This window comes from Triplophysa rosa, linkage group LG7 (assembly GCF_024868665.1).
Source record: "Triplophysa rosa linkage group LG7, Trosa_1v2, whole genome shotgun sequence".
NCBI classification, from domain to species: Eukaryota; Metazoa; Chordata; class Actinopteri; order Cypriniformes; family Nemacheilidae; genus Triplophysa; species Triplophysa rosa.
In genome coordinates this window covers 20,442,296-20,467,726 of record NC_079896.1, presented here as the reverse complement: position 1 = coordinate 20,467,726, position 25,431 = coordinate 20,442,296, and the positions used below count along the sequence as shown (strand labels likewise).

At 37.4% G+C, this 25,431-nt stretch overlaps 1 protein-coding gene across 8 annotated transcripts in view; it reads right to left on the bottom strand.

Annotated features, from left to right (window-relative positions):
- The window catches only part of lrrfip1b (leucine rich repeat (in FLII) interacting protein 1b), a 45,978-nt gene extending 22,274 nt beyond the window's left edge, over positions 1–23,704 (bottom strand). For 6 of the 8 annotated variants that reach the window (XM_057337907.1, XM_057337909.1, XM_057337910.1 and 3 more), the window contains exon 1: positions 22,998–23,703. In XM_057337907.1, the coding sequence (XP_057193890.1) occupies positions 22,998–23,087 (90 nt within the window). In that variant the 5' untranslated portion in view covers positions 23,088–23,703. Of the gene's footprint in view, positions 1–22,997 lie in introns of all 8 variants that reach the window. The other 2 variants (XM_057337915.1, XM_057337912.1) reach the window with 2 other exon arrangements.
- Between the last annotated feature and the right edge of the window lie 1,727 nt (positions 23,705–25,431).

The following is a 25,431-nucleotide window of genomic DNA, read 5'->3' as shown; positions in this document are numbered from 1 at the left end:
TTCTACATAAAATCATCCTACAGAAGATTCTGTGAAAATATAACAACAATATCTTCAATATTGACTGAATAATGCCATTTCAAAGATTAAAATTTTAGTTAATGCTTGAAATTAATATTTGATGCTTGTTATTTAATAATTAATTCGTTTATGAGACTTTAGCCTGGGTTTTCACAGGGACACAAATGTTTACATGCTGATCAATAATGCTAATGATAAATGTAGGCTAGATAAAAACGTTCATAAAATATCGCAAATCTGCTTGAAAGGTTGGATACATATAGCAAACAGTAAACAGACAGAAACAAATACTTTAATATTGCTGCATTTTGTTTACTGTTGTGTCTCCATTTATCTGCTCTGCGTGTCTGCACTAGTGTTGTTAAAATAATCACGTGTCTGCTGCTCTTCATGCGGCGCGTCTTTGGCGGGAGAGAAGCAGCGCACGCGGAGCGGAAAGGGTTCAAATGAAGCGCGTTTATAGCTAAAAGATATCACAGCATATAGCGACAAAAGATCAATTACATAAATGTCCCTGAGAGTACGCGTGATGTGATTCTCCGTTGTGTAGACGCGCGGCTCAATTTAAACAACTGAAAGAGTGAAAATTTGAAAAGTCTCGCGGTCCGGATGAAACGAAGCAAAGGTCCGGATCCAGCCCGGTCCGCCAGTTGACGATGCCTGATCTAGAGATTCAGTTCTTCAAGATTACCCTTTGAAAGCATAGTGAGATAAGTCCCTATTAGTTTTGACATTTGTTTGCAATAATACACTGTTTGAAGTCTGGCTAAATCTCTAACAAACAGGCCATAATAACAAGCTTGCCAAGCGACACACAGAGACTGTTAGGAAGCCACTGTCTTCCTTTGTCCGAACAAGTTGCTACTCATTGAAAAGACAAGCCTGTGTCCTAGATCCTGTCAAGCACATCCAGCCTGTCAGCAACATGCAGGAGGCCGGAAAACTCACACACAGTGCAATTCACACAAACTACCGAGAGTGTCAGAGACATACTTATGAAAAACAACCTGTCTATACAAATACTATTTTAGTGAAGTCAGAAATTTTAGCCATGCTACATTGTAAATAGTGTCACGGCTGCAATGCTTAATGCTGCGATACACTGGCAAGAGGACAAGAATGCAATTTCTGAATGGATGTCAATGGAGGAGATGATTCAGTACACTGAATAAACTGATTTTGTGAGGAAATAGCATATCAATGACAACCTTCTAATAATCAGCAAAATTGTCAGATCAAATAATCCCCATTTTTGTTATTTTCGTTTGGTGTTAGAGTTACATTTGGAATAAAACAGCTGTTTTATAGTTGGTAAGTGACATCAGGACCTTTGTCAAATGAAAAACAGAACTTCAAATATTTGTCAAAACTAAAAAATGCCTAATACATATGCAAAATTTGTCGCTTCAAATGTTTTTATCACTGACTCATACCAAGTCACAGTAATCGATGGCACATTCAGTTTAATGTTATATTTAGATTACCCAGTTAAGATTTGAGTAGTGGTGTATCAAAGCATCGCAAACGTGACATCCTAAAAGTGTTGAAGTACGTACAGTTTATGTTTAATAAGAACTATCGGCTAAAACTTTTCTTTTCTCTATTAAGACATGAGATCCAGGTTCTAATACACTTTACTTTTAAATGTACATTATTTTTATAGTTATGGTTTAGTCCTATATCTACAGTATTTGCCTCTGAATAGGCCTGTAATAAGAGAATCTCTGGTCATGCAATATTGTGAATATTCCACAACTGATTTTATTTATAAAACAGTTAGTTTAGACTCTAATTGGAAGAGCTGGTGTTTGTAGTTGTTAAATGCTGATAAATGCACCGTTCACACATTATATGTTAATACACTACGTTGCAAAATTGCTTGGTAACCACAAACCAAGACACATGAATTTAATTAATTTTCATTCATTTTGACATGTGAAAAAACAAATGTGATCACGGATGAAATGTGTGTTTTGGGAACACTTTTGTGTGAATCCACATTTCACATGTGTCTGTTTTTCTAACTATTTTGAAAAAAAAAAATGTAACAGATGTGTTTTATCATATTGCTTCTGTTGTCATTTTATACAACTAATTAGGTACTCCAATCTGTGTGAATAGCAATTTAACTTGGGTAAGAGGGTTTAAGGCATTATGTTTCAGAACCTCCCATAACCTCTGGTAAAATAACATGCCTGTCATGGTTTTTTCCTTTATTATGCATTGCATATACATTCCTATTGCATATGTAAGAATAATTTACAGTCAGACAATCAGGATGATTAGTGGTTTATTTTGTACGTTTTGTTTATTTTGTACATTATCCTGCTGATTACAAAGCTTTGTGGCAAATCTTTTAAGAAATCAATTCTGTAATATTGATTTCAATTTAAATGGCATTATTATGCGGGAAGAAAGAGACCACATTGTGATACAAGACACATGAAACTTGAAATATGAAGGATTGTAGAAATCAGTTGCCAGCACAACAGTTAATAATCATTATACAAAAATATTTGACCGCAGTGTGTCAAGATTAATCAGCATCAAGCAACTCTTAAAAATGTATTATTGCATCCTTAGATCTAGCTTAAATATTGGTTTCACAATTTCCTGCAGTTATAGACACAGTAATCCATTATAGACTAAAGGGATATTCTAACTTTTAGAACCACTGGAAACACGTCATTCCAAATGTTTACGTGCAGGAATGTCTGCTGAAATACTGCATCAGTAAAGCGTAGTCTAAACACATTCACATGTCAGTGAACTCCACAGGACCAAAGTTAACAGCTAAAGCTTTGATCAAGCAGCTCAGCATGCGATGCACATGTATGCCATAAACTGCAGCCTTATCAGTAAACCCAAGTCGTGTGTGCATTCTCTGGCTAAAAACCAATGCCGGGCACTTAGTAAACGAAGGTGGTGGAGAAACAAAATTGTTACTGCGAATGTACAATTTGTCTTTAAATATAAAATGCTCCAAGCTTCACTGATGGTCGCAGCTGTCATGCTGAATGATTTCTAAGGCCTACAATTTCACACAAATATGCTCTACCAAAAAAGAATAAAGAAATGCAATCTGTGTTTTCTGCTTTGGCTGACAGCCCTCATCGGGGGAGCTGTATTTTCAGCTTTAACGTTCAGTTTCTGGTTTCGTCTGTAAAAACAGACTACTAGTCGCTGTTATTAGAGGGATTTGAGGTTCTGAGAGGAGAAGGCAGAGTGCTTGTCCTGGATCAGCCATGAGCGTGGCTGAATCTGGCAGATGTTCCTCTTCTCCTCAGCTGTGTCAGGACCCCACAGGCCTCCCTATGGAACCATAAGGAACTGGATTCTTCCCGTGCCAGGAAAGAGATCAACTCTCCAAAACTACATTTAGGAGCTAAGATAATTCAGTGCAATACTGATTTGGCACAAAACATGTTATTTTGGAATGCTGCTTATCTACAATTGACAAACTGCTGCTTAATCATCTATATAAGTAGCATTCAGTGGAGTTTAATCTTCTTAGATAAAGGAATAATGACTAGTACCTGTGCTTAGGATGCACTAAGATGTGTTTGTGGAGCCATGTGTGTGTTTGCAAGTGTTCCTTCCGTAAAAAGGTTTCCAAATTTCCAAACCGATTGCGAGGTCGCATTAGGGGTGTAACGATACACTCAGCTCACGATTCGGTACATATCTCGATGCTGGGTTCACGGTACGATACACATCTCGATATTTTTAAAGGGGTCATATGGCGGAAGTACGTGTTTTTCTGTGTCTTTGGTGTGTTATAAGTTGCCCATGCATGTATTAGACACGTAAAATTGCACAAATGAAAGTGTGGGAACAAAAGATGCATTCTATCTAAAAGCGAATGCTCAACCAGACTTGCCTGAAACGCCTCGTGTAACCACACCCTGGCGAATCTACGTAACTTCGTAACATGATTTGACTAAGACCGCCCAAATCTACGTAGTTAAGGTGGGCGTAATTGTAAATCTCATTGTATCGCCTGTCAGTACAATTGCTTTGGAACCTCATGTTCCGAATATGGTAAGAGGTGTTACATTTCCGTGAAATGCTTGCAGTATTTGACCAATCACTATGCACTGGTGAACTGGCCAATCATAGCACACCTCGCTTTTCAGAGCGATGAGCTTTGTAAAAAATCAGCGCGTTTCAGAGAGGTGGGGCAAAGAGGAGATACAAACATGCACGGTATGTGGAAAATACAACATTTTTAAACTTTAAATTGTGTATACACCTTGCGTTACATCTAAAACAAACAATAATATTCGTTTTAGCAGTGCAATATGACTCCTTTAACAAAATTCAAAAATGAAACTGAAATTCCAATAACATTTATTTTCAAAATATTAACAATTTCAGTAACTTTTTTGTTGCACATACAACTTAATAAAGAATTTTAACATTTTAAGGCTTAAAACTGAACCTGCTGTACTGCAGTTTTGTGTCAATTTTGACAGCAAATTTTGATTTAGGTTTAGTAAGAGTCTTTTGACTAAAACACGATTTAGTTTTAGTCATATTTTAGTCATCCCCATCATTTTAGTTTTAGTCGACAAAATCTACATTATATTTAGTCTACTAAAATCTATCTGGTTTAACTAATTTAAATGGTGTAATTAAATGTTCCATACAAAGATTTAACTGTTTTGACATAATTTACTTTACCTTAGAATTAAATTAAACCAGGTCATTACCTTTATTTTTCAGAAAAGTTCAGTAACTACTGGATATGCATTGTTACAACACAGAGAATATTAGACCATGAACGACATGTACCAGTTTATTCAGTCTCATTTTGACTCAATTGACTCGTTCGTTCAGTGAAGGGCGTGTTCATTCAGTACATTCAACCAATGAAACGCTCTGACAGAGCTCACACTCAAACGCTATTGGCTCATGTATCTTTGAAGCTGCACTGTCTTTGCTTGAAAGACATGTTACATAAACTGCATTACATTTCTTCAATCATGCAAACAACATACTTGGTTCGATTTTTAGCATGTCATTCAATCTTTTAATCTACAGTACGACTCACTTCTCTAATCGGTACAGCGCTGGTTTCTTTTGGCTTTATGTTGCATATCAAGTTATGCAGCAGCTCACATTAGCGGATAAACTAACACTGGCATATAAAAACGTTTGTGCTGCCTTTGTAATGAGCCAGCAGTCACGCTTCAAGTTTGCTGTGTTTTACCGGCAATTGTGAGGGAAAATAAGACGCTTTGTAAATCACAGATTGTGTCTTATGCTTCGATCGAATGAGTGCCTTCTCCCAGAGACTTCTCTCTCTACAGCATATGTGAGATAAGCACACGTGACGGCCTGCGCAGAGTAGGTAGCGTCTTGACAGCTCAGCGAATACAATTAAACATCATATCATAAAATATCCCCATCTCGCTTCGATGCGCATCGTGACAATTTTGCATCGCGAAATATCGTAGTACGAAGTATCGTTACACCCCTAGGTCGCATACATCTGAGATCAAGCCTGAGATCAAACTCAGGCCTCAGCAACTGGATATGAATTAACTTCAACACAATCTAATTCTGGGACGTCCACCTAAGAATAGACTCTATTCAATTAGACAATCCAATATTAAACTCTGATATATTCTTAATGTATTTGTAATCCAAGAAATCCTATCATGAAAATATGTGGTAAGTTTCATGTTCATTCCACTAGACAGAATTGATTTTAAAGACTAAAATGTGCAAATTTATGTTAGTATACTCCTTTTCTATCTTAATTTGGGTAGATAAGCCACTTGTTAGGGTATATTCTCTAAATGTGGCACTGTCATTGCTTTGTTTGAGATTTCTTCTGCCCTTTGTTGATCCAAAGATATGAGTTTGGAGCTACCTACTGTATTTATCTGACCAATGGAAGACTTGGGCACTGTTCGTGATTATGTTTCTCAAAGCTAGTAGCACAGAAAAGAAATACTTCAAAGTCCAACTTTACACTTTCTTTGAAAACCATGAATACATATCATATGAAGATGATTAGATTCCAAACCAAACAGAATTCCACCTCAAGTCATTTAACATATGTGGCTAAGATGCAAGACTAAATTATGAACTTTGCATCGAAAAGAGGGAACAGATGACAAGAGCGTTCCACCTTGAATGCTGACTCACACTTTGCCCTGCTCACAAATGCGTGTGGGCTGGAATGAAAAGTGAGTCAGCAATACAGACTGTAACACAGTAAGTGAAATGTGTTAAAAGCACAAACAGATCATAACAATTATCATGTGATCCTGGTCTTAAAAAGAGTGATTCCTAAAAAAGCCTAATGCAGGCTAATGGATGTGTTGTTGTTTTCTAGGTGACAGGGCACAAAAGATTATACACTCCATAGAGCACTCCAGACTAATCTGCTCTTAGTGCGAAGGATGCAACGCATCACTTCCTGTATGCTCCTCACCTCATTCTACCCAGCAATTTAATCACAGGCTTACTGCAACACACTCACACGCAAACACACAAAGGCCTACAAACATCAGTTTTGCCTCCCAGCTATCACAGAAAGCAACGTAACCTGATAAATGACCATTCATGACGAACAAGAAAACTACACTCTACACTCTAAAAGATGCTGGGTTGAACATTTTGTTGGGTTATTTTCTCAGTGTTGCGTAGTTTTTTGTGTAACCCAATCGCTGGGTTACCGGTTGGGTCCAATTGAGTGACAGTAGAGAGAGTAAACCCCTTCCCTCCTCGACGCTTCAGACAAACTCTACCTTCGCGGGCATTTTGAATCACCTCAGGAACAAGCGAGCGAGGACTGCTGTTACTCGGGAGAAAAATGTATGTTTGAGAGTTTTTAATCTATAAAACTATTACTGTACATCAGAAAATGCAAAAGTATGCAATTTTCTGCAGTTCACATGAGGTTTGAAAAGTACCATCATCTAGCTTCGTTAGCTTTGGTTAGCTAGTCTGTATGCCCACGTTGTACAGCTTTTGAATAATTAAAACGTCCTTTTGGTCAACATTTCCTCTGAAATGTGTGACTTGTGTTAGTCATTTAGTTCGGTAAGCATCTTTATATTAGTTTAAGGTCCATACGCGAGCATCGTGTCAAAAAGCAAACATCCAGCTAACGTTACTCTTTTTTTTTCTAAATACTACTAATGTTCGGTCACGGAACGTAGTTTTAAGACTCTTTTAGATGAGAATGTAGTTGTTAGACCTCAAATACACGATTTATATATACACATAACGCCTCTTTGAGAATTTGCTAAGACGCTGTCAGAGATGTGAACTTCAGGCTGTCAGCGGTCGTTCAGCGCTCGTGGCTCCGCTGAGAGCAGCTTTATCTCTGCCAGTGCTTTGGGAATATGCCGATGGCTCTTATAGTGGTTAACCGTGCAATATAATTAATTTTGGGTATATGAAACGAGCAATCATTGGTCTTATTATTCTTCTACGTGTTCCTGAGTTAGTCTAATTAGTTTAAGAGTTGTATTAACGTTTAAAATATTTTATTTTTTTAAGGCTGTTTAACTTTCTGTACTAGAGCCCTAGAACTCACAGCCTCTGCCACTTTTCTTTTTTTCCACACTGACAGGGTGCAGAATAACAGCTAATAATAATGGATCATTCTATTCAGGAGAAAGAAGAATGGAACTTGGATGTCCTGATACCAAGCTTAAAGGTAAACTGTATTTAGGTAAAATGAAAAATATGTTCACCCATTGTGCTACAAACTCCCAGGAAAAGAATCATCTTCAGTAAGACTGCTCCGTGGATATGTCAGGTAAAGCACTACTGGAAACAAAACAGCTAACGCTCTTTAAAATATTTTGTGAGTTTATATGAAGAGGAAAGTTCTCAGACTAATACATTCCTTGAAAATGTCAACAAATACCATGAAAAAATAAAGTTTTTACTAAAAATGCACCGATACCACTTTTTCCTTTGCCGATCCGATTCCGATACCAGAATTCTGAGTATCGGCCGATACCAATCCTGATCCGATACTAGCACTGTTTTTCTTGATCAACGTAGAATTGCATATAATTTTATCTTTTATTGCCAGAGGTGCATAGTACTTAAGCATTTTTACTTTAAAGTACATTTTAAAATATCTGTACTTTATCAGTGTTTTTACTTTGGAAAAAAAAATACTTCCCTACATTATAAAGCACATCATACTTTTTACTCCACTACATTTCATAAATAAATGTAGTTTTTAACCTTTTAATCCTTGAGTACGTTAAAATCTACCGCATTCTTTTACTTTTATTTACTATGTATTTTTACTTTTAAAAGTAGAAAAGTAGGATTTTTTAAAATGTAATTAAGTACTGTATTAAAAGTAAAATATATACAAATGTATTTATAAATTGGAGTATGATATATGCTTTACAATGTGGTCTCATAAAGTACAGATACTTAAAAAGTATCTCTGTTTATTGCACAAAACTATCACCGTATAAAAGTCTCCAATGCAGAGTGGAACAGACTCGCTCATGCGCATCCTGGACACAGAATGATGCGCTTAATGCNTAGGATGGGCGATATGGCCCTAAAACTTTATCACGATAATTCCTGGTATTTCTTGCGATAACGATAAAAATGACGATATATCCATAATGTCATCCACCGCTGTTTTTTGCGTCAAGTGATAGTAGCTGCATGTAGTCTAGACCCTCAGAAAAACAAATATTATCAAAAAGTAAAACTTACCCCAAATCAAACAGCTCCTAAAATATACCTACAGTGTTTTTGTAAATATAAAATGTAATAGTGAGATTCGACTTCAAAAGGTTGTAGTAAAGAAAAGTTAAATGAACTAAAGCTCAATAAACACATCATGTCAACCTAAAACTGTATATATTCTATTGTTGGGTGGAAACAATCGATCGCATCACGCTGTCAATCACTCTCTCTTGAACTGTGTGAACCTTCTCTTCTCACAGCAACATACACTGAATCTGTCTATGACTCGCGCTACAGAAAGAGAACAGAAAAATGCGGGTAAAAGAAATCTAATTAAATAATCCATGCTTTTATACGCTCATAAACGTATTTAAAATAACGTAATACAAACTCGCATGTGTACCGTATGTAAACAGGCAGCAGTGCTGTGCGCGCTGTGTCGCTATGAAAGCACATGTGGGCGCGAGCTGCGCACGGGACGCTCCGTTCATCCTGTATATAACAAGCAAGAAATCATACTAAACTATTTGCGCACGCGCACATAACATCTAACGAATGTTTAAATAAATACTTTTAGCCAAACTAAATGTTGTGGTGTAACGCATTATGACTATCAACGAATACTTAACAAACGAATTAAATAAAACGAAAGTGAAACTAAACATTAACTCGGACGCATCTACAGTGCCAACCTAAACGAGATTTAGAGCTTTAGTGCAAACTCTTTCTCAGCTTCACGTCCGCCCTCCGCTATACCCGTTTTCACTTCACATGTGAGCTGTGAATGGGTCTCACAAAGATATCTACAAAGAGAGGGGATGACGTCATCAACTAGAATTTATCGTTTATATCGCGGGAAGACTAATTCCTATCGTGTGGGGAATTTCTACCGGTATATCGCAAACGATATAATATCGCCCATCCCTACTCATGCGCATCCTGGACACAGAATGATGCGCTTAATGCATGCGCTTCTACGTTATTTATAGTGCTGTCAATCGATTAAAAAAATTAATCGGATTAATCACACATTTTTTCTGTGATTAATCACGATTAATCGCACATAACAATTATATTTTAAAATATACTTTTACATTTTAATAATTTCACATTTAATCTTCAAATTGATGTAGAAACAACATATTTCTTTAACAGCATCATTTTATGAAAGCTAACATTTTGATATTAGTATTGTAACTGATGTCTCTATTAAATTGATTATTTTAACATGAATTATAGCCATTCAACAGTATAATTGAGAGCTCATGTAGGAAATATACAGAAATTGAAGGACACTTTACAGTCTTTAATGCTAAGGTATAAATTAAATGCAGAAGAATTCTCATTAAAGTTACAAAATCACATTGATTTCTTCTTTTATTTTGTTCTTTGATTAACATTAGTGACAGGAGTCACAGCAGCACACGTTTAAGAACGTGGCCCCTTTAAGAGCTGTCTTAGTACGCAGATCTGACCGTAACCGCACTCCCATTTTCACAACACTTTGCATTCATTTAAGATTTTATTTTACACTTTGAAGTCTGTGCTTAAGAAAACGCTAGACAAAACGGGCTTTCTGACATAATCTTGTGTGGTTTTATCCATTCAAGCACGAAAGAGAACTTAACACGGATGCGCTGTCTGACAGAGATTCACCGACGCAGCCTTTAGCCAATGACTGTACTGTATACACCAGACTGGACCTCGCGTTGCGTTTTGCCGCGTCCCACAGTTTAGAAGCTGTCTATCTTCATTGAACGCGTCAAAGCAACTGTTTCAAATCGAGCTTAAGTGGTTTAAAAGCCTGTACACGAATAAGAGCGTGATTACATAATGTAACGCTAGACAAAGGATGTCAAAACAAACGGATGTTGCGTTAATTGCGATAAATATTTTCTGACGCGTTAATTTGAAAAAATTAATCGCATGCGTTAACGCGTTAATGTTGACAGCCCTAGTATAGTCATGCGCATTTCGGACGCAGAATGATGCGCTTAATGCACCCACTTTACTCACGAGCATCCCTGATGCATAATGCATCCTGATGATGATCCTTCTGATGTCGAAAATGTTCAAAACAGAGAGAAGAGATACATTATGTGTTCAACGCATTGCATCCATCCAACAGTAAAAAAAATAGTGTATGAATGTCGCACAACATAGACCGCTTCCAGTGCTTTGATCTATTACACTCGGCGAGTACCGTCTCTGGCAAAATGCATTTTAAACAAAACCATAGACTATTATCTAAAAATTATGAAGAATAATGAAAACATTGGAACGAGTAACGTCCTGACTGTTACCGGACACATGCATGCTGGATAGAGATTGACAGATGAGAGCACCAGCGGAGGTCAGAGTTTCTTAATTATGCTATATTGGTTTATTCCCCGCATAAAGCTATCGAAATACATAACGTGGAATATAGTGCATGAAAACTTTTACGGTGGTTTCCTGATAGTTGGTACTTTTTGAAGCTTAAGAGTAACATCTATATACGGGTAACCTAATGGATCGGATTTGAATGGAACCCGTCAGTCCGATACCCGATCCAGCAAAAAAGACCCATATCGGCCCCAATTCCGATCCAGAGTATCGGATCGGTGCATCCCTAGTTTTTACCAAAGGTTTTTACTGTACTAACTGCACAGATATCAACATTTGGTTGTTCAAATACCCATGTGAGTTCTCTCTTCAAGTTAAAATATTATTGCTTCAGGTTTGTGCATTTTCATTCATAGAAATCCTACAAAGTTTGTCGCCTCCCGAAAACAGTGTCCTTTCTTCTTCCCTACATTATAAAGCACATCATACTTTTTACTCCACTACATTTCATAAATAAATGTAGTTTTTAACCTTTTAATCCTTGAGTACGTTAAAATCTACCGCATTCTTTTACTTTTATTTACTATGTATTTTTACTTTTAAAAGTAGAAAAGTAGGATTTTTTAAAATGTAATTAAGTACTGTATTAAAAGTAAAATATATACAAATGTATTTATAAATTGGAGTATGATATATGCTTTACAATGTGGTCTCATAAAGTACAGATACTTAAAAAGTATCTCTGTTTATTGCACAAAACTATCACCGTATAAAAGTCTCCAATGCAGAGTGGAACAGACTCGCTCATGCGCATCCTGGACACAGAATGATGCGCTTAATGCATGCGCTTCTACGTTATTTATAGTGCTGTCAATCGATTAAAAAAATTAATCGGATTAATCACACATTTTTTCTGTGATTAATCACGATTAATCGCACATAACAATTATATTTTAAAATATACTTTTACATTTTAATAATTTCACATTTAATCTTCAAATTGATGTAGAAACAACATATTTCTTTAACAGCATCATTTTATGAAAGCTAACATTTTGATATTAGTATTGTAACTGATGTCTCTATTAAATTGATTATTTTAACATGAATTATAGCCATTCAACAGTATAATTGAGAGCTCATGTAGGAAATATACAGAAATTGAAGGACACTTTACAGTCTTTAATGCTAAGGTATAAATTAAATGCAGAAGAATTCTCATTAAAGTTACAAAATCACATTGATTTCTTCTTTTATTTTGTTCTTTGATTAACATTAGTGACAGGAGTCACAGCAGCACACGTTTAAGAACGTGGCCCCTTTAAGAGCTGTCTTAGTACGCAGATCTGACCGTAACCGCACTCCCATTTTCACAACACTTTGCATTCATTTAAGATTTTATTTTACACTTTGAAGTCTGTGCTTAAGAAAACGCTAGACAAAACGGGCTTTCTGACATAATCTTGTGTGGTTTTATCCATTCAAGCACGAAAGAGAACTTAACACGGATGCGCTGTCTGACAGAGATTCACCGACGCAGCCTTTAGCCAATGACTGTACTGTATACACCAGACTGGACCTCGCGTTGCGTTTTGCCGCGTCCCACAGTTTAGAAGCTGTCTATCTTCATTGAACGCGTCAAAGCAACTGTTTCAAATCGAGCTTAAGTGGTTTAAAAGCCTGTACACGAATAAGAGCGTGATTACATAATGTAACGCTAGACAAAGGATGTCAAAACAAACGGATGTTGCGTTAATTGCGATAAATATTTTCTGACGCGTTAATTTGAAAAAATTAATCGCATGCGTTAACGCGTTAATGTTGACAGCCCTAGTATAGTCATGCGCATTTCGGACGCAGAATGATGCGCTTAATGCACCCACTTTACTCACGAGCATCCCTGATGCATAATGCATCCTGATGATGATCCTTCTGATGTCGAAAATGTTCAAAACAGAGAGAAGAGATACATTATGTGTTCAACGCATTGCATCCATCCAACAGTAAAAAAAATAGTGTATGAATGTCGCACAACATAGACCGCTTCCAGTGCTTTGATCTATTACACTCGGCGAGTACCGTCTCTGGCAAAATGCATTTTAAACAAAACCATAGACTATTATCTAAAAATTATGAAGAATAATGAAAACATTGGAACGAGTAACGTCCTGACTGTTACCGGACACATGCATGCTGGATAGAGATTGACAGATGAGAGCACCAGCGGAGGTCAGAGTTTCTTAATTATGCTATATTGGTTTATTCCCCGCATAAAGCTATCGAAATACATAACGTGGAATATAGTGCATGAAAACTTTTACGGTGGTTTCCTGATAGTTGGTACTTTTTGAAGCTTAAGAGTAACATCTATATACGGGTAACCTAATGGATCGGATTTGAATGGAACCCGTCAGTCCGATACCCGATCCAGCAAAAAAGACCCATATCGGCCCCAATTCCGATCCAGAGTATCGGATCGGTGCATCCCTAGTTTTTACCAAAGGTTTTTACTGTACTAACTGCACAGATATCAACATTTGGTTGTTCAAATACCCATGTGAGTTCTCTCTTCAAGTTAAAATATTATTGCTTCAGGTTTGTGCATTTTCATTCATAGAAATCCTACAAAGTTTGTCGCCTCCCGAAAACAGTGTCCTTTCTTCACATCCATAACGCATGTTTATTTCCCTTTTTTAAAATAGAAAACTTGTGCATAGACTGATATTTCTGATGTTTAAACTCGATCAACAAGGATTTACAAACCCGATTCCAAAAAAGTTGGGACACTGTACAAATTGTGAATAAAAAAGGAATGCAATAATTTACGAATCTCATAAACTTATATTTTATTCACAATAGAATATAGATAACATATCAAATGTTGAAAGTGAGACATTTTGAAATGTCATGCCAAATATTGGCTCATTTTGGATTTCATGAGAGCTACACATTCCAAAAAAGNCCTCAAGTCATTTAACATATGTGGCTAAGATGCAAGACTAAATTATGAACTTTGCATCGAAAAGAGGGAACAGATGACAAGAGCGTTCCACCTTGAATGCTGACTCACACTTTGCCCTGCTCACAAATGCGTGTGGGCTGGAATGAAAAGTGAGTCAGCAATACAGACTGTAACACAGTAAGTGAAATGTGTTAAAAGCACAAACAGATCATAACAATTATCATGTGATCCTGGTCTTAAAAAGAGTGATTCCTAAAAAAGCCTAATGCAGGCTAATGGATGTGTTGTTGTTTTCTAGGTGACAGGGCACAAAAGATTATACACTCCATAGAGCACTCCAGACTAATCTGCTCTTAGTGCGAAGGATGCAACGCATCACTTCCTGTATGCTCCTCACCTCATTCTACCCAGCAATTTAATCACAGGCTTACTGCAACACACTCACACGCAAACACACAAAGGCCTACAAACATCAGTTTTGCCTCCCAGCTATCACAGAAAGCAACGTAACCTGATAAATGACCATTCATGACGAACAAGAAAACTACACTCTACACTCTAAAAGATGCTGGGTTGAACATTTTGTTGGGTTATTTTCTCAGTGTTGCGTAGTTTTTTGTGTAACCCAATCGCTGGGTTACCGGTTGGGTCCAATTGAGTGACAGTAGAGAGAGTAAACCCCTTCCCTCCTCGACGCTTCAGACAAACTCTACCTTCGCGGGCATTTTGAATCACCTCAGGAACAAGCGAGCGAGGACTGCTGTTACTCGGGAGAAAAATGTATGTTTGAGAGTTTTTAATCTATAAAACTATTACTGTACATCAGAAAATGCAAAAGTATGCAATTTTCTGCAGTTCACATGAGGTTTGAAAAGTACCATCATCTAGCTTCGTTAGCTTTGGTTAGCTAGTCTGTATGCCCACGTTGTACAGCTTTTGAATAATTAAAACGTCCTTTTGGTCAACATTTCCTCTGAAATGTGTGACTTGTGTTAGTCATTTAGTTCGGTAAGCATCTTTATATTAGTTTAAGGTCCATACGCGAGCATCGTGTCAAAAAGCAAACATCCAGCTAACGTTACTCTTTTTTTTAATAAATACTACTAATGTTCGGTCACGGAACGTAGTTTTAAGACTCTTTTAGATGAGAATGTAGTTGTTAGACCTCAAATACACGATTTATATATACACATAACGCCTCTTTGAGAATTTGCTAAGACGCTGTCAGAGATGTGAACTTCAGGCTGTCAGCGGTCGTTCAGCGCTCGTGGCTCCGCTGAGAGCAGCTTTATCTCTGCCAGTGCTTTGGGAATATGCCGATGGCTCTTATAGTGGTTAACCGTGCAATATAATTAATTTTGGGTATATGAAACGAGCAATCATTGGTCTTATTATTCTTCTACGTGTTCCTGAGTTAGTCTAATTAGTTTAAGAGTTGTATTAACGTTTAAAATATTTTATTTTTTTAAGGCTGTTTAACTTTCTGTACTAGAGCCCTAGAACTCACAGCCTCTGCCACTTTTCTTTTTTTCCACACTGACAGGGTGCAGAATAACAGCTAATAATAATGGATCATTCTATTCAGGAGAAAGAAGAATGGAACTTGGATGTCCTGATACCAAGCTTAAAGGTAAACTGTATTTAGGTAAAATGAAAAATATGTTCACCCATTGTGCTACAAACTCCCAGGAAAAGAATCATCTTCAGTAAGACTGCTCCGTGGATATGTCAGGTAAAGCACTACTGGAAACAAAACAGCTAACGCTCTTTAAAATATTTTGTGAGTTTATATGAAGAGGAAAGTTCTCAGACTAATACATTCCTTGAAAATGTCAACAAATACCATGAAAAAATAAAGTTTTTACTAAAAATGCACCGATACCACTTTTTCCTTTGCCGATCCGATTCCGATACCAGAATTCTGAGTATCGGCCGATACCAATCCTGATCCGATACTAGCACTGTTTTTCTTGATCAACGTAGAATTGCATATAATTTTATCTTTTATTGCCAGAGGTGAATAGTACTTAAGCATTTTTACTTTAAAGTACATTTTAAAATATCTGTACTTTATCAGTGTTTTTACTTTGGAAAAAAAAATACTTCCCTACATTATAAAGCACATCATACTTTTTACTCCACTACATTTCATAAATAAATGTAGTTTTTAACCTTTTAATCCTTGAGTACGTTAAAATCTACCGCATTCTTTTACTTTTATTTACTATGTATTTTTACTTTTAAAAGTAGAAAAGTAGGATTTTTTTAAATGTAATTAAGTACTGTATTAAAAGTAAAATATATACAAATGTATTTATAAATTGGAGTATGATATATGCTTTACAATGTGGTCTCATAAAGTACAGATACTTAAAAAGTATCTCTGTTTATTGCACAAAACTATCACCGTATAAAAGTCTCCAATGCAGAGTGGAACAGACTCGCTCATGGTGGATGGGCGATATGGCCCTAAAACTTTATCACGATAATTCCTGGTATTTCTTGCGATAACGATAAAAATGACGATATATCCATAATGTCATCCACCGCTGTTTTTTGCGTCAAGTGATAGTAGCTGCATGTAGTCTAGACCCTCAGAAAAACAAATATTATCAAAAAGTAAAACTTACCCCAAATCAAACAGCTCCTAAAATATACCTACAGTGTTTTGTAAATATAAAATGTAATAGTGAGATTCGACTTCAAAAGGTTGTAGTAAAGAAAAGTTAAATGACTAAAGCTCAATAAACACATCATGTCATACCTAAAACTGTATATATTCTATTGTTGGGTGGAAACAATCGATCGCATCACGCTGTCAATCACTCTCTCTTGAACTGTGTGAACCTTCTCTTCTCACAGCAACATACACTGAATCTGTCTATGACTCGCGCTACAGAAAGAGAACAGAAAAATGCGGGTAAAAGAAATCTAATTAAATAATCCATGCTTTTATACGCTCATAAACGTATTTAAAATAACGTAATACAAACTCGCATGTGTACCGTATGTAAACAGGCAGCAGTGCTGTGCGCGCTGTGTCGCTATGAAAGCACATGTGGGCGCGAGCTGCGCACGGGACGCTCCGTTCATCCTGTATATAACAGCAAGAAATCTACTAAACTATTTGCGCACGCGCCATAACATCTAACGAATGTTTAAATAAATACTTTTAGCCAAACTAAATGTTGTGGTGTAACGCATTATGACTATCAACGAATACTTAACAAACGAATTAAATAAAACGAAAGTGAAACTAAACATTAACTCGGACGCATCTACAGTGCCAACCTAAACGAGATTTAGAGCTTTAGTGCAAACTCTTTCTCAGCTTCACGTCCGCCCTCCGCTATACCCGTTTTCACTTCACATGTGAGCTGTGAATGGGTCTCACAAAGATATCTACAAAGAGAGGGGATGACGTCATCAACTAGAATTTATCGTTTATATCGCGGGAAGACTAATTCCTATCGTGTGGGGAATTTCTACGGTATATCGCACGATATAATACGCCCATCCCTACTGTGACACAGAATGATGCGCTTAATGCATGCGCTTCTACGTTATTTATAGTGCTGTCAATCGATTAAAAAAATTAATCGGATTAATCACACATTTTTTCTGTGATTAATCACGATTAATCGCACATAACAATTATATTTTAAAATATACTTTTACATTTTAATAATTTCACATTTAATCTTCAAATTGATGTAGAAACAACATATTTCTTTAACAGCATCATTTTATGAAAGCTAACATTTTGATATTAGTATTGTAACTGATGTCTCTATTAAATTGATTATTTTAACATGAATTATAGCCATTCAACAGTATAATTGAGAGCTCATGTAGGAAATATACAGAAATTGAAGGACACTTTACAGTCTTTAATGCTAAGGTATAAATTAAATGCAGAAGAATTCTCATTAAAGTTACAAAATCACATTGATTTCTTCTTTTATTTTGTTCTTTGATTAACATTAGTGACAGGAGTCACAGCAGCACACGTTTAAGAACGTGGCCCCTTTAAGAGCTGTCTTAGTACGCAGATCTGACCGTAACCGCACTCCCATTTTCACAACACTTTGCATTCATTTAAGATTTTATTTTACACTTTGAAGTCTGTGCTTAAGAAAACGCTAGACAAAACGGGCTTTCTGACATAATCTTGTGTGGTTTTATCCATTCAAGCACGAAAGAGAACTTAACACGGATGCGCTGTCTGACAGAGATTCACCGACGCAGCCTTTAGCCAATGACTGTACTGTATACACCAGACTGGACCTCGCGTTGCGTTTTGCCGCGTCCCACAGTTTAGAAGCTGTCTATCTTCATTGAACGCGTCAAAGCAACTGTTTCAAATCGAGCTTAAGTGGTTTAAAAGCCTGTACACGAATAAGAGCGTGATTACATAATGTAACGCTAGACAAAGGATGTCAAAACAAACGGATGTTGCGTTAATTGCGATAAATATTTTCTGACGCGTTAATTTGAAAAAATTAATCGCATGCGTTAACGCGTTAATGTTGACAGCCCTAGTATAGTCATGCGCATTTCGGACGCAGAATGATGCGCTTAATGCACCCACTTTACTCACGAGCATCCCTGATGCATAATGCATCCTGATGATGATCCTTCTGATGTCGAAAATGTTCAAAACAGAGAGAAGAGATACATTATGTGTTCAACGCATTGCATCCATCCAACAGTAAAAAAAATAGTGTATGAATGTCGCACAACATAGACCGCTTCCAGTGCTTTGATCTATTACACTCGGCGAGTACCGTCTCTGGCAAAATGCATTTTAAACAAAACCATAGACTATTATCTAAAAATTATGAAGAATAATGAAAACATTGGAACGAGTAACGTCCTGACTGTTACCGGACACATGCATGCTGGATAGAGATTGACAGATGAGAGCACCAGCGGAGGTCAGAGTTTCTTAATTATGCTATATTGGTTTATTCCCCGCATAAAGCTATCGAAATACATAACGTGGAATATAGTGCATGAAAACTTTTACGGTGGTTTCCTGATAGTTGGTACTTTTTGAAGCTTAAGAGTAACATCTATATACGGGTAACCTAATGGATCGGATTTGAATGGAACCCGTCAGTCCGATACCCGATCCAGCAAAAAAGACCCATATCGGCCCCAATTCCGATCCAGAGTATCGGATCGGTGCATCCCTAGTTTTTACCAAAGGTTTTTACTGTACTAACTGCACAGATATCAACATTTGGTTGTTCAAATACCCATGTGAGTTCTCTCTTCAAGTTAAAATATTATTGCTTCAGGTTTGTGCATTTTCATTCATAGAAATCCTACAAAGTTTGTCGCCTCCCGAAAACAGTGTCCTTTCTTCACATCCATAACGCATGTTTATTTCCCTTTTTTAAAATAGAAAACTTGTGCATAGACTGATATTTCTGATGTTTAAACTCGATCAACAAGGATTTACAAACCCGATTCCAAAAAAGTTGGGACACTGTACAAATTGTGAATAAAAAAGGAATGCAATAATTTACGAATCTCATAAACTTATATTTTATTCACAATAGAATATAGATAACATATCAAATGTTGAAAGTGAGACATTTTGAAATGTCATGCCAAATATTGGCTCATTTTGGATTTCATGAGAGCTACACATTCCAAAAAAGTTGGGACAGGTAGCAATAAGAGGCCGGAAAAGTTAAATGTACATATAAGGAACAGCTGGAGGACCAATTTGCAACTTATTAGGTCAATTGGCAACATGATTGGGTATAAAAAGAGCCTCTCAGAGTGGCAGTGTCTCTCAGAAGTCAAGATGGGCAGAGGATCACCAATTCCCCCAATGCTGCGGCGAAAAATAGTGGAGCAATATCAGAAAGGAGTTTCTCAGAGAAAAATTGCAAAGAGTTTGAAGTTATCATCATCTACAGTGCATAATATCATCCAAAGATTCAGAGAATCTGGAACAATCTCTGTGCGTAAGGGTCAAGGCCGGAAAACCATACTGGATGCCCGTGATCTTCGGGCCCTTAGACGGCACTGCATCACATACAGGAATGCTACTGTAATGGAAATCACAACATGGGCTCAGGAATACTTCCAGAAAACATTGTCGGTGAACACAATCCACCGTGCCATTCGCCGTTGCCGGCTAAAACTCTATAGGTCAAAAAAGAAGCCATATCTAAACATGATCCAGAAGCGCAGGCGTTTTCTCTGGGCCAAGGCTCATTTAAAATGGACTGTGGCAAAGTGGAAAACTGTTCTGTGGTCAGACGAATCAAAATTTGAAGTTCTTTTTGGAAAACTGGGACGCCATGTCATCCGGACTAAAGAGGACAAGGACAACCCAAGTTGTTATCAGCGCTCAGTTCAGAAGCCTGCATCTCTGATGGTATGGGGTTGCATGAGTGCGTGTGGCATGGGCAGCTTACACATCTGGAAAGGCACCATCAATGCTGAAAGGTATATCCAAGTTCTAGAACAACATATGCTCCCATCCAGACGTCGTCTCTTTCAGGGAAGACCTTGCATTTTCCAACATGACAATGCCAGACCACATACTGCATCAATTACAACATCATGGCTGCGTAGAAGAAGGATCCGGGTGGCTGAAACTCTATAGGTCAAAAAAGAAGCCATATCTAAACATTATGATCTAAACATCATAAAGAGGAAGATGCGACAAAGAAGACCTAAGACAGTCGAGCAACTAGAAGCCTGTATTAGACAAGAATGGGACAACATTCCTATTCCTAAACTTGAGCAACTTCTCTCCTCAGTCCCCAGACGTTTGCAGACTGTTATAAAAAGAAGAGGGGATGCCACACAGTGGTAAACATGGCCTTGTCCCAACTTTTTTGAGATGTGTTGATGCCATGAAATTTAAAATCAACTTATTTTTCCCTTAAAATGATACATTCTCTCAGTTTAAACATTTGATATGTCATCTATGTTGTATTCTGAATAAAATATTGAAATTAGAAACTTCCACATCATTGCATTCTGTTTTTATTCACAATTTGTACAGTGTCCCAACTTTTTTGGAATCGGGTTTGTAGTAAAATATAAACAAATGGTTCAATATATTGGTAACAAATACATTCAAACATACAGTGTTTTAATATTGGGATTGCCCTAAAGCATTTTACTCGTGCCACTTTGTTAACTGTATTTTCTAAAAAGTTATGAGTTTAAGAAGTGGAAAGTTGTCGAACTATTTATATTTACTTGTGCCACTTTAACCTTGTTAAATGTATATGTTAAAATATAAACTACTGTAATTTATTGATTTTGTTTATTTTTTTTAAATGTATAAAGATAAATTGTATCAAAATGTTTTATATGCTGTTTTATTGTTCATTGAGTATTAAAATATTGCATGCTTTTTATGAATTCTTTTTGTCTTGCATTTCGATCCTTAATAAAACTTCAACTTTTGATTCTTACTGTTGCCTCAAGTAATTCTCTGTGATTTTATTATTATTATTTTCAAACATTTCGGGATTTTTTAAACCAGCAATGTAATTTTAAGCAATAGTTGATTAACACAGGATGTTGTGGAGAGGCTTAAAGGATGCAGGTCAGTGGGTGGGGCTAGCTAGTCTGTTGTGGCTGTAGCGGGACGGCTCTCACTAAATCCTTGGTGTTTCGAGTCAGATCCATGAGCATGGCTTGTTGGTTTTGACTAAATCTTTGGTGTTTCAAGTCTTATGAAACCTTTACCCTAACCCACACCCTAACCATAACCTTACTCTAACCATCTAAAACTACCTATAATTGTTAAAATTGACGAAACAACACGTTTGGGTGATGACGTCAGACTCTAAACACCAAGGATTTAGTGAGAGCTGTAGTGGGACAGGGGCTAAGCATTCTGCTACTACACCATATGGAAGCTTGTTTAGCAAGCCTGTATTTCTGCTTAATTCCCTTAATGGGCCTAAATCACGCCTCCTACTCTATAAAGACCTGTTTAAAAACAACTTAATAAAAGTTAAATCAAAAGTTGAAATTAACACTGGTAGTGTACGTAGCTGGACGCAATATAAAACGTCTAAACAACAGCAAAACTTCAGGATGAGGTCATGGTCAATTACTGTGAAAACAAGGTGACCTTGTGCAGCTAAGTAACTTGACAAGAAGAGTCTATGTGTGAATTTTGCAGCGAGGAAATGCTTTCCATATGTGCCCTATTTATCCAAAAGGTCATAGAGCATAATAGCTTCCAACATCTGGATCATGAGCTCCCTGTGTAGAGCACAGTGAGCTATGAAAATGACGACCAACTGCAGAATCTGTGATTCCAAACTATTTTTATAGCATGACCAAACCAATGCACCATGCATTTGAACCAAGTCCTTATTTCAAGCTGTGTTGGTCTGCCACTCAATAGAAATATGAAAAAATTGCAGATAGATGCCAATGATATAGGTGTCGTTTTCAAAAACACGAAACGACATAGGCTGGCACAATTCATCCCATTCATTGGGTGTGATGTGCCGCATCACAAGGCTTTTTCGTTTGATCTCTGCTTAATGACGTCAGGGTGCTGTGCAGGTATTCACGCATGCAGATGCAGATGCTCAACTGCGCTATTTGAACAGGGAAAGATTTCAATGTCATAATGCGATTTTTATATTGATGGTGATGAACCCATTTGACATACATTTTGACAATGGTTTATTTAAATAAAGCATCCCCCGCTATGCAAATCACGTGATTAATTGAAACAGTGCCCTTTGATGCAGTCTGCGACGAATAATGTTTGATTGTTAGAGGCTGCATGTGGCTGGTCAAAATTTCCCATTCACGTGCTTAAAGAGGAGCGTCACCGGATCCATGCTTGTCAGCATGCAGGAAACGAGCGGAGAGGATAGGACAAACGATTCAACAGAATAGGATTAACCATTAAAATATTAACTGTTTGAAGAAGGACAGCGTCATTGTATATTATGCTAGAGTTTAACAGCCATATTGTTGATGAAAACATCCGCCTTACCTCTCGGGCTATTTGACTGAGAGCATCATCCTCCGCCGATAGTTTCTCTCGGTTGGGAACTCTTTTCCTCCCCGTTACTTGAGTTGCCATTTTAAATTCCCTTGAACAACCCTCTGGTTGTGAATGAATAAATTGAAGTCTGTGAATAAACGAATTCCATCAGCAACAAAAAAATGTAGGGCACTTGGACACCTCCTTTCGATGCCCCATCGTCTCCATAAAACGCATGAATATGGCAGGAGCCTGTTGCACATTCATACACCTCGATGTTTCACAACATCACGATTGAAATAAAAAATGTCAATATGCTGAAACGCCATACACAAGACCATATGCGCTCTTGAGAATACCGGTCATGCAGTTATCCTTCCAGATATTTCCCAAATCTGCTGGATAATTCGACGTAGTGTCAAAAGAAATAATAAAAACAATCGTCTAGCCAGAGCTGCATTTATTTCCAGGACAAAGCGAATTTGGTGACAGGCGCTATGGAAAGGATACAGCAAGCCAATGTCATAAGGCTTGCAGAATGTAATGATGCACTCACAGCGGAAAGTGGGCGTGGTCTGTTCCTTGCCTTTTAATACTTTCCATCTTCTCTCATCTACGACAAGTTCACAAAATCATGAAGTTGCAGATCACAGAACGTTACTGTTGAATAGGAAAAAAACAAGGTAGGACTATATTTATGACGAGAGCCGATCCTTCCTATACGCAAACTACGTAGGGCCGCTGCACCACCAGGTGGCCTCCTTGAGTATCTAATCTAAAACACTATAATGTAAACAAGACGCGGATTCAACTTTCTGCCTTCGGAGTGTTCTGTTACAAACTTTACAGGAATCTTTGGAAATTTCATTTTGAATACTTCATTTATTTAATTACTGAGTAGGGGTGTAACCCCGGTGTCCTGGCCAGATTCCCTCCACTGGCCCTTGTCAATCATGGCCTCATAATAATACCCATCCTCTAAATCTCTCTTCTCTCCACCTATAGCTGGTGTGTGTATGAATGGCAAGCCGAATTAGCTTTTAATTATTCTCAGGATATTAATTTTTGATATCAACAATTGATATCCTGCGAATGATTAAAAGTCAAATCGGGTTGCAAGCGTTTGGTCCGTGTAATGCAGTGGTCACCAACCCTGTTCCTGGAGATCGACCGTCCTGCAGACTGCAGCTCCAACCCTGCTTCAGCACACCTGTCTGTAATTATCAAGCAAACCTGAACACCTTAATTAGATAGTTCAGGTGTGTTTGATTGGGGTTGGAGCTGAAATCTCCAGGAGCAGGGTTGGTGACCACTGGTGTAATGCTTTGCAGTTCTTTTTTCAATTTTCACCATCAAAATTAATTAAATGAAAATTGGTTTCAAACTTTCATTTTCAATTTTCATGAGTACTTCACAAATGGATAATTGTCTCTCAGTTTCATTTGTAATTATACGTGTTTGGGTAATTGCTTCAGAATTTCTGATTTTCGAACAAATACAAAAATGACTTGTTTTTCTAATTTTACATTTATGTGTTTGCGCTTGCAGCTGGATCGTACCATTATCGCCGGTGGTAGGGGTGTAGTCTACAGCCGCCCAAGGACCCACAACGCCATAGCCGCGGGAACGTATTTTAAACAGGGGGGGCTGTGATTTTTTTGTTGGCAGGACTGAAGTTATGACTGTGCCATGGACGGAGCCGCTTAAAGTTTGTTAATAAATAACGGCAACTATGTGCGAATGCGAAATTAGCTGCTGCCGATAATAAAGAAGGATGCCAGTGTGATTATAAGAGACATGTAAAACAAACACACACATAAATAAATGTTATGTATGCATATAGCCAAAGCACAATCTGCTGAACGAAACTACAAGGCAGCTTAACATCAACTTGTGATAAACCTCCATGGGCAAACAATTCACATGATTAAACACAACTGCACAATCAACTCGTACACATACTGACTGTAGACCTATCAGCCACAATCTCATATAAATAAAAATAAATAACTTTACTGCTTACCTTACCGGCCTGCATGCAAAACCCCAAATGTGGCCTTTCTTTCTGGGTTGACGCTGATGAAGTCCCGCATTAGTACGTTAATGTCCAAACTATCCAGTATATCTCCATGAACATGCATCAGGGCAAGGTGGGTCAGTCTTTTTTGCGTCATGGTTGTGCGTAACCATGTTTTCAGAAGGCGGAGAGCGGAAAATGTTCTCTCCGATGAAGCAGCTGAAATAGGGAGACTTAAGCAGAGCTTAATAAGGTTTTCGATTTCGTTAAAAAGAGCCCTTGTTTGTGGATGGAGATTGGATATGTTTGTAGCTAAATCTTTAACTGTCTTGGGAGAATCGGTGCAGAGGTCTCCCATCATTTTCAGCTGAATCTCCAGTCGGGCTTTATCAAAGTGCAACGGAAGGTGAAGGGAATCAATATCCA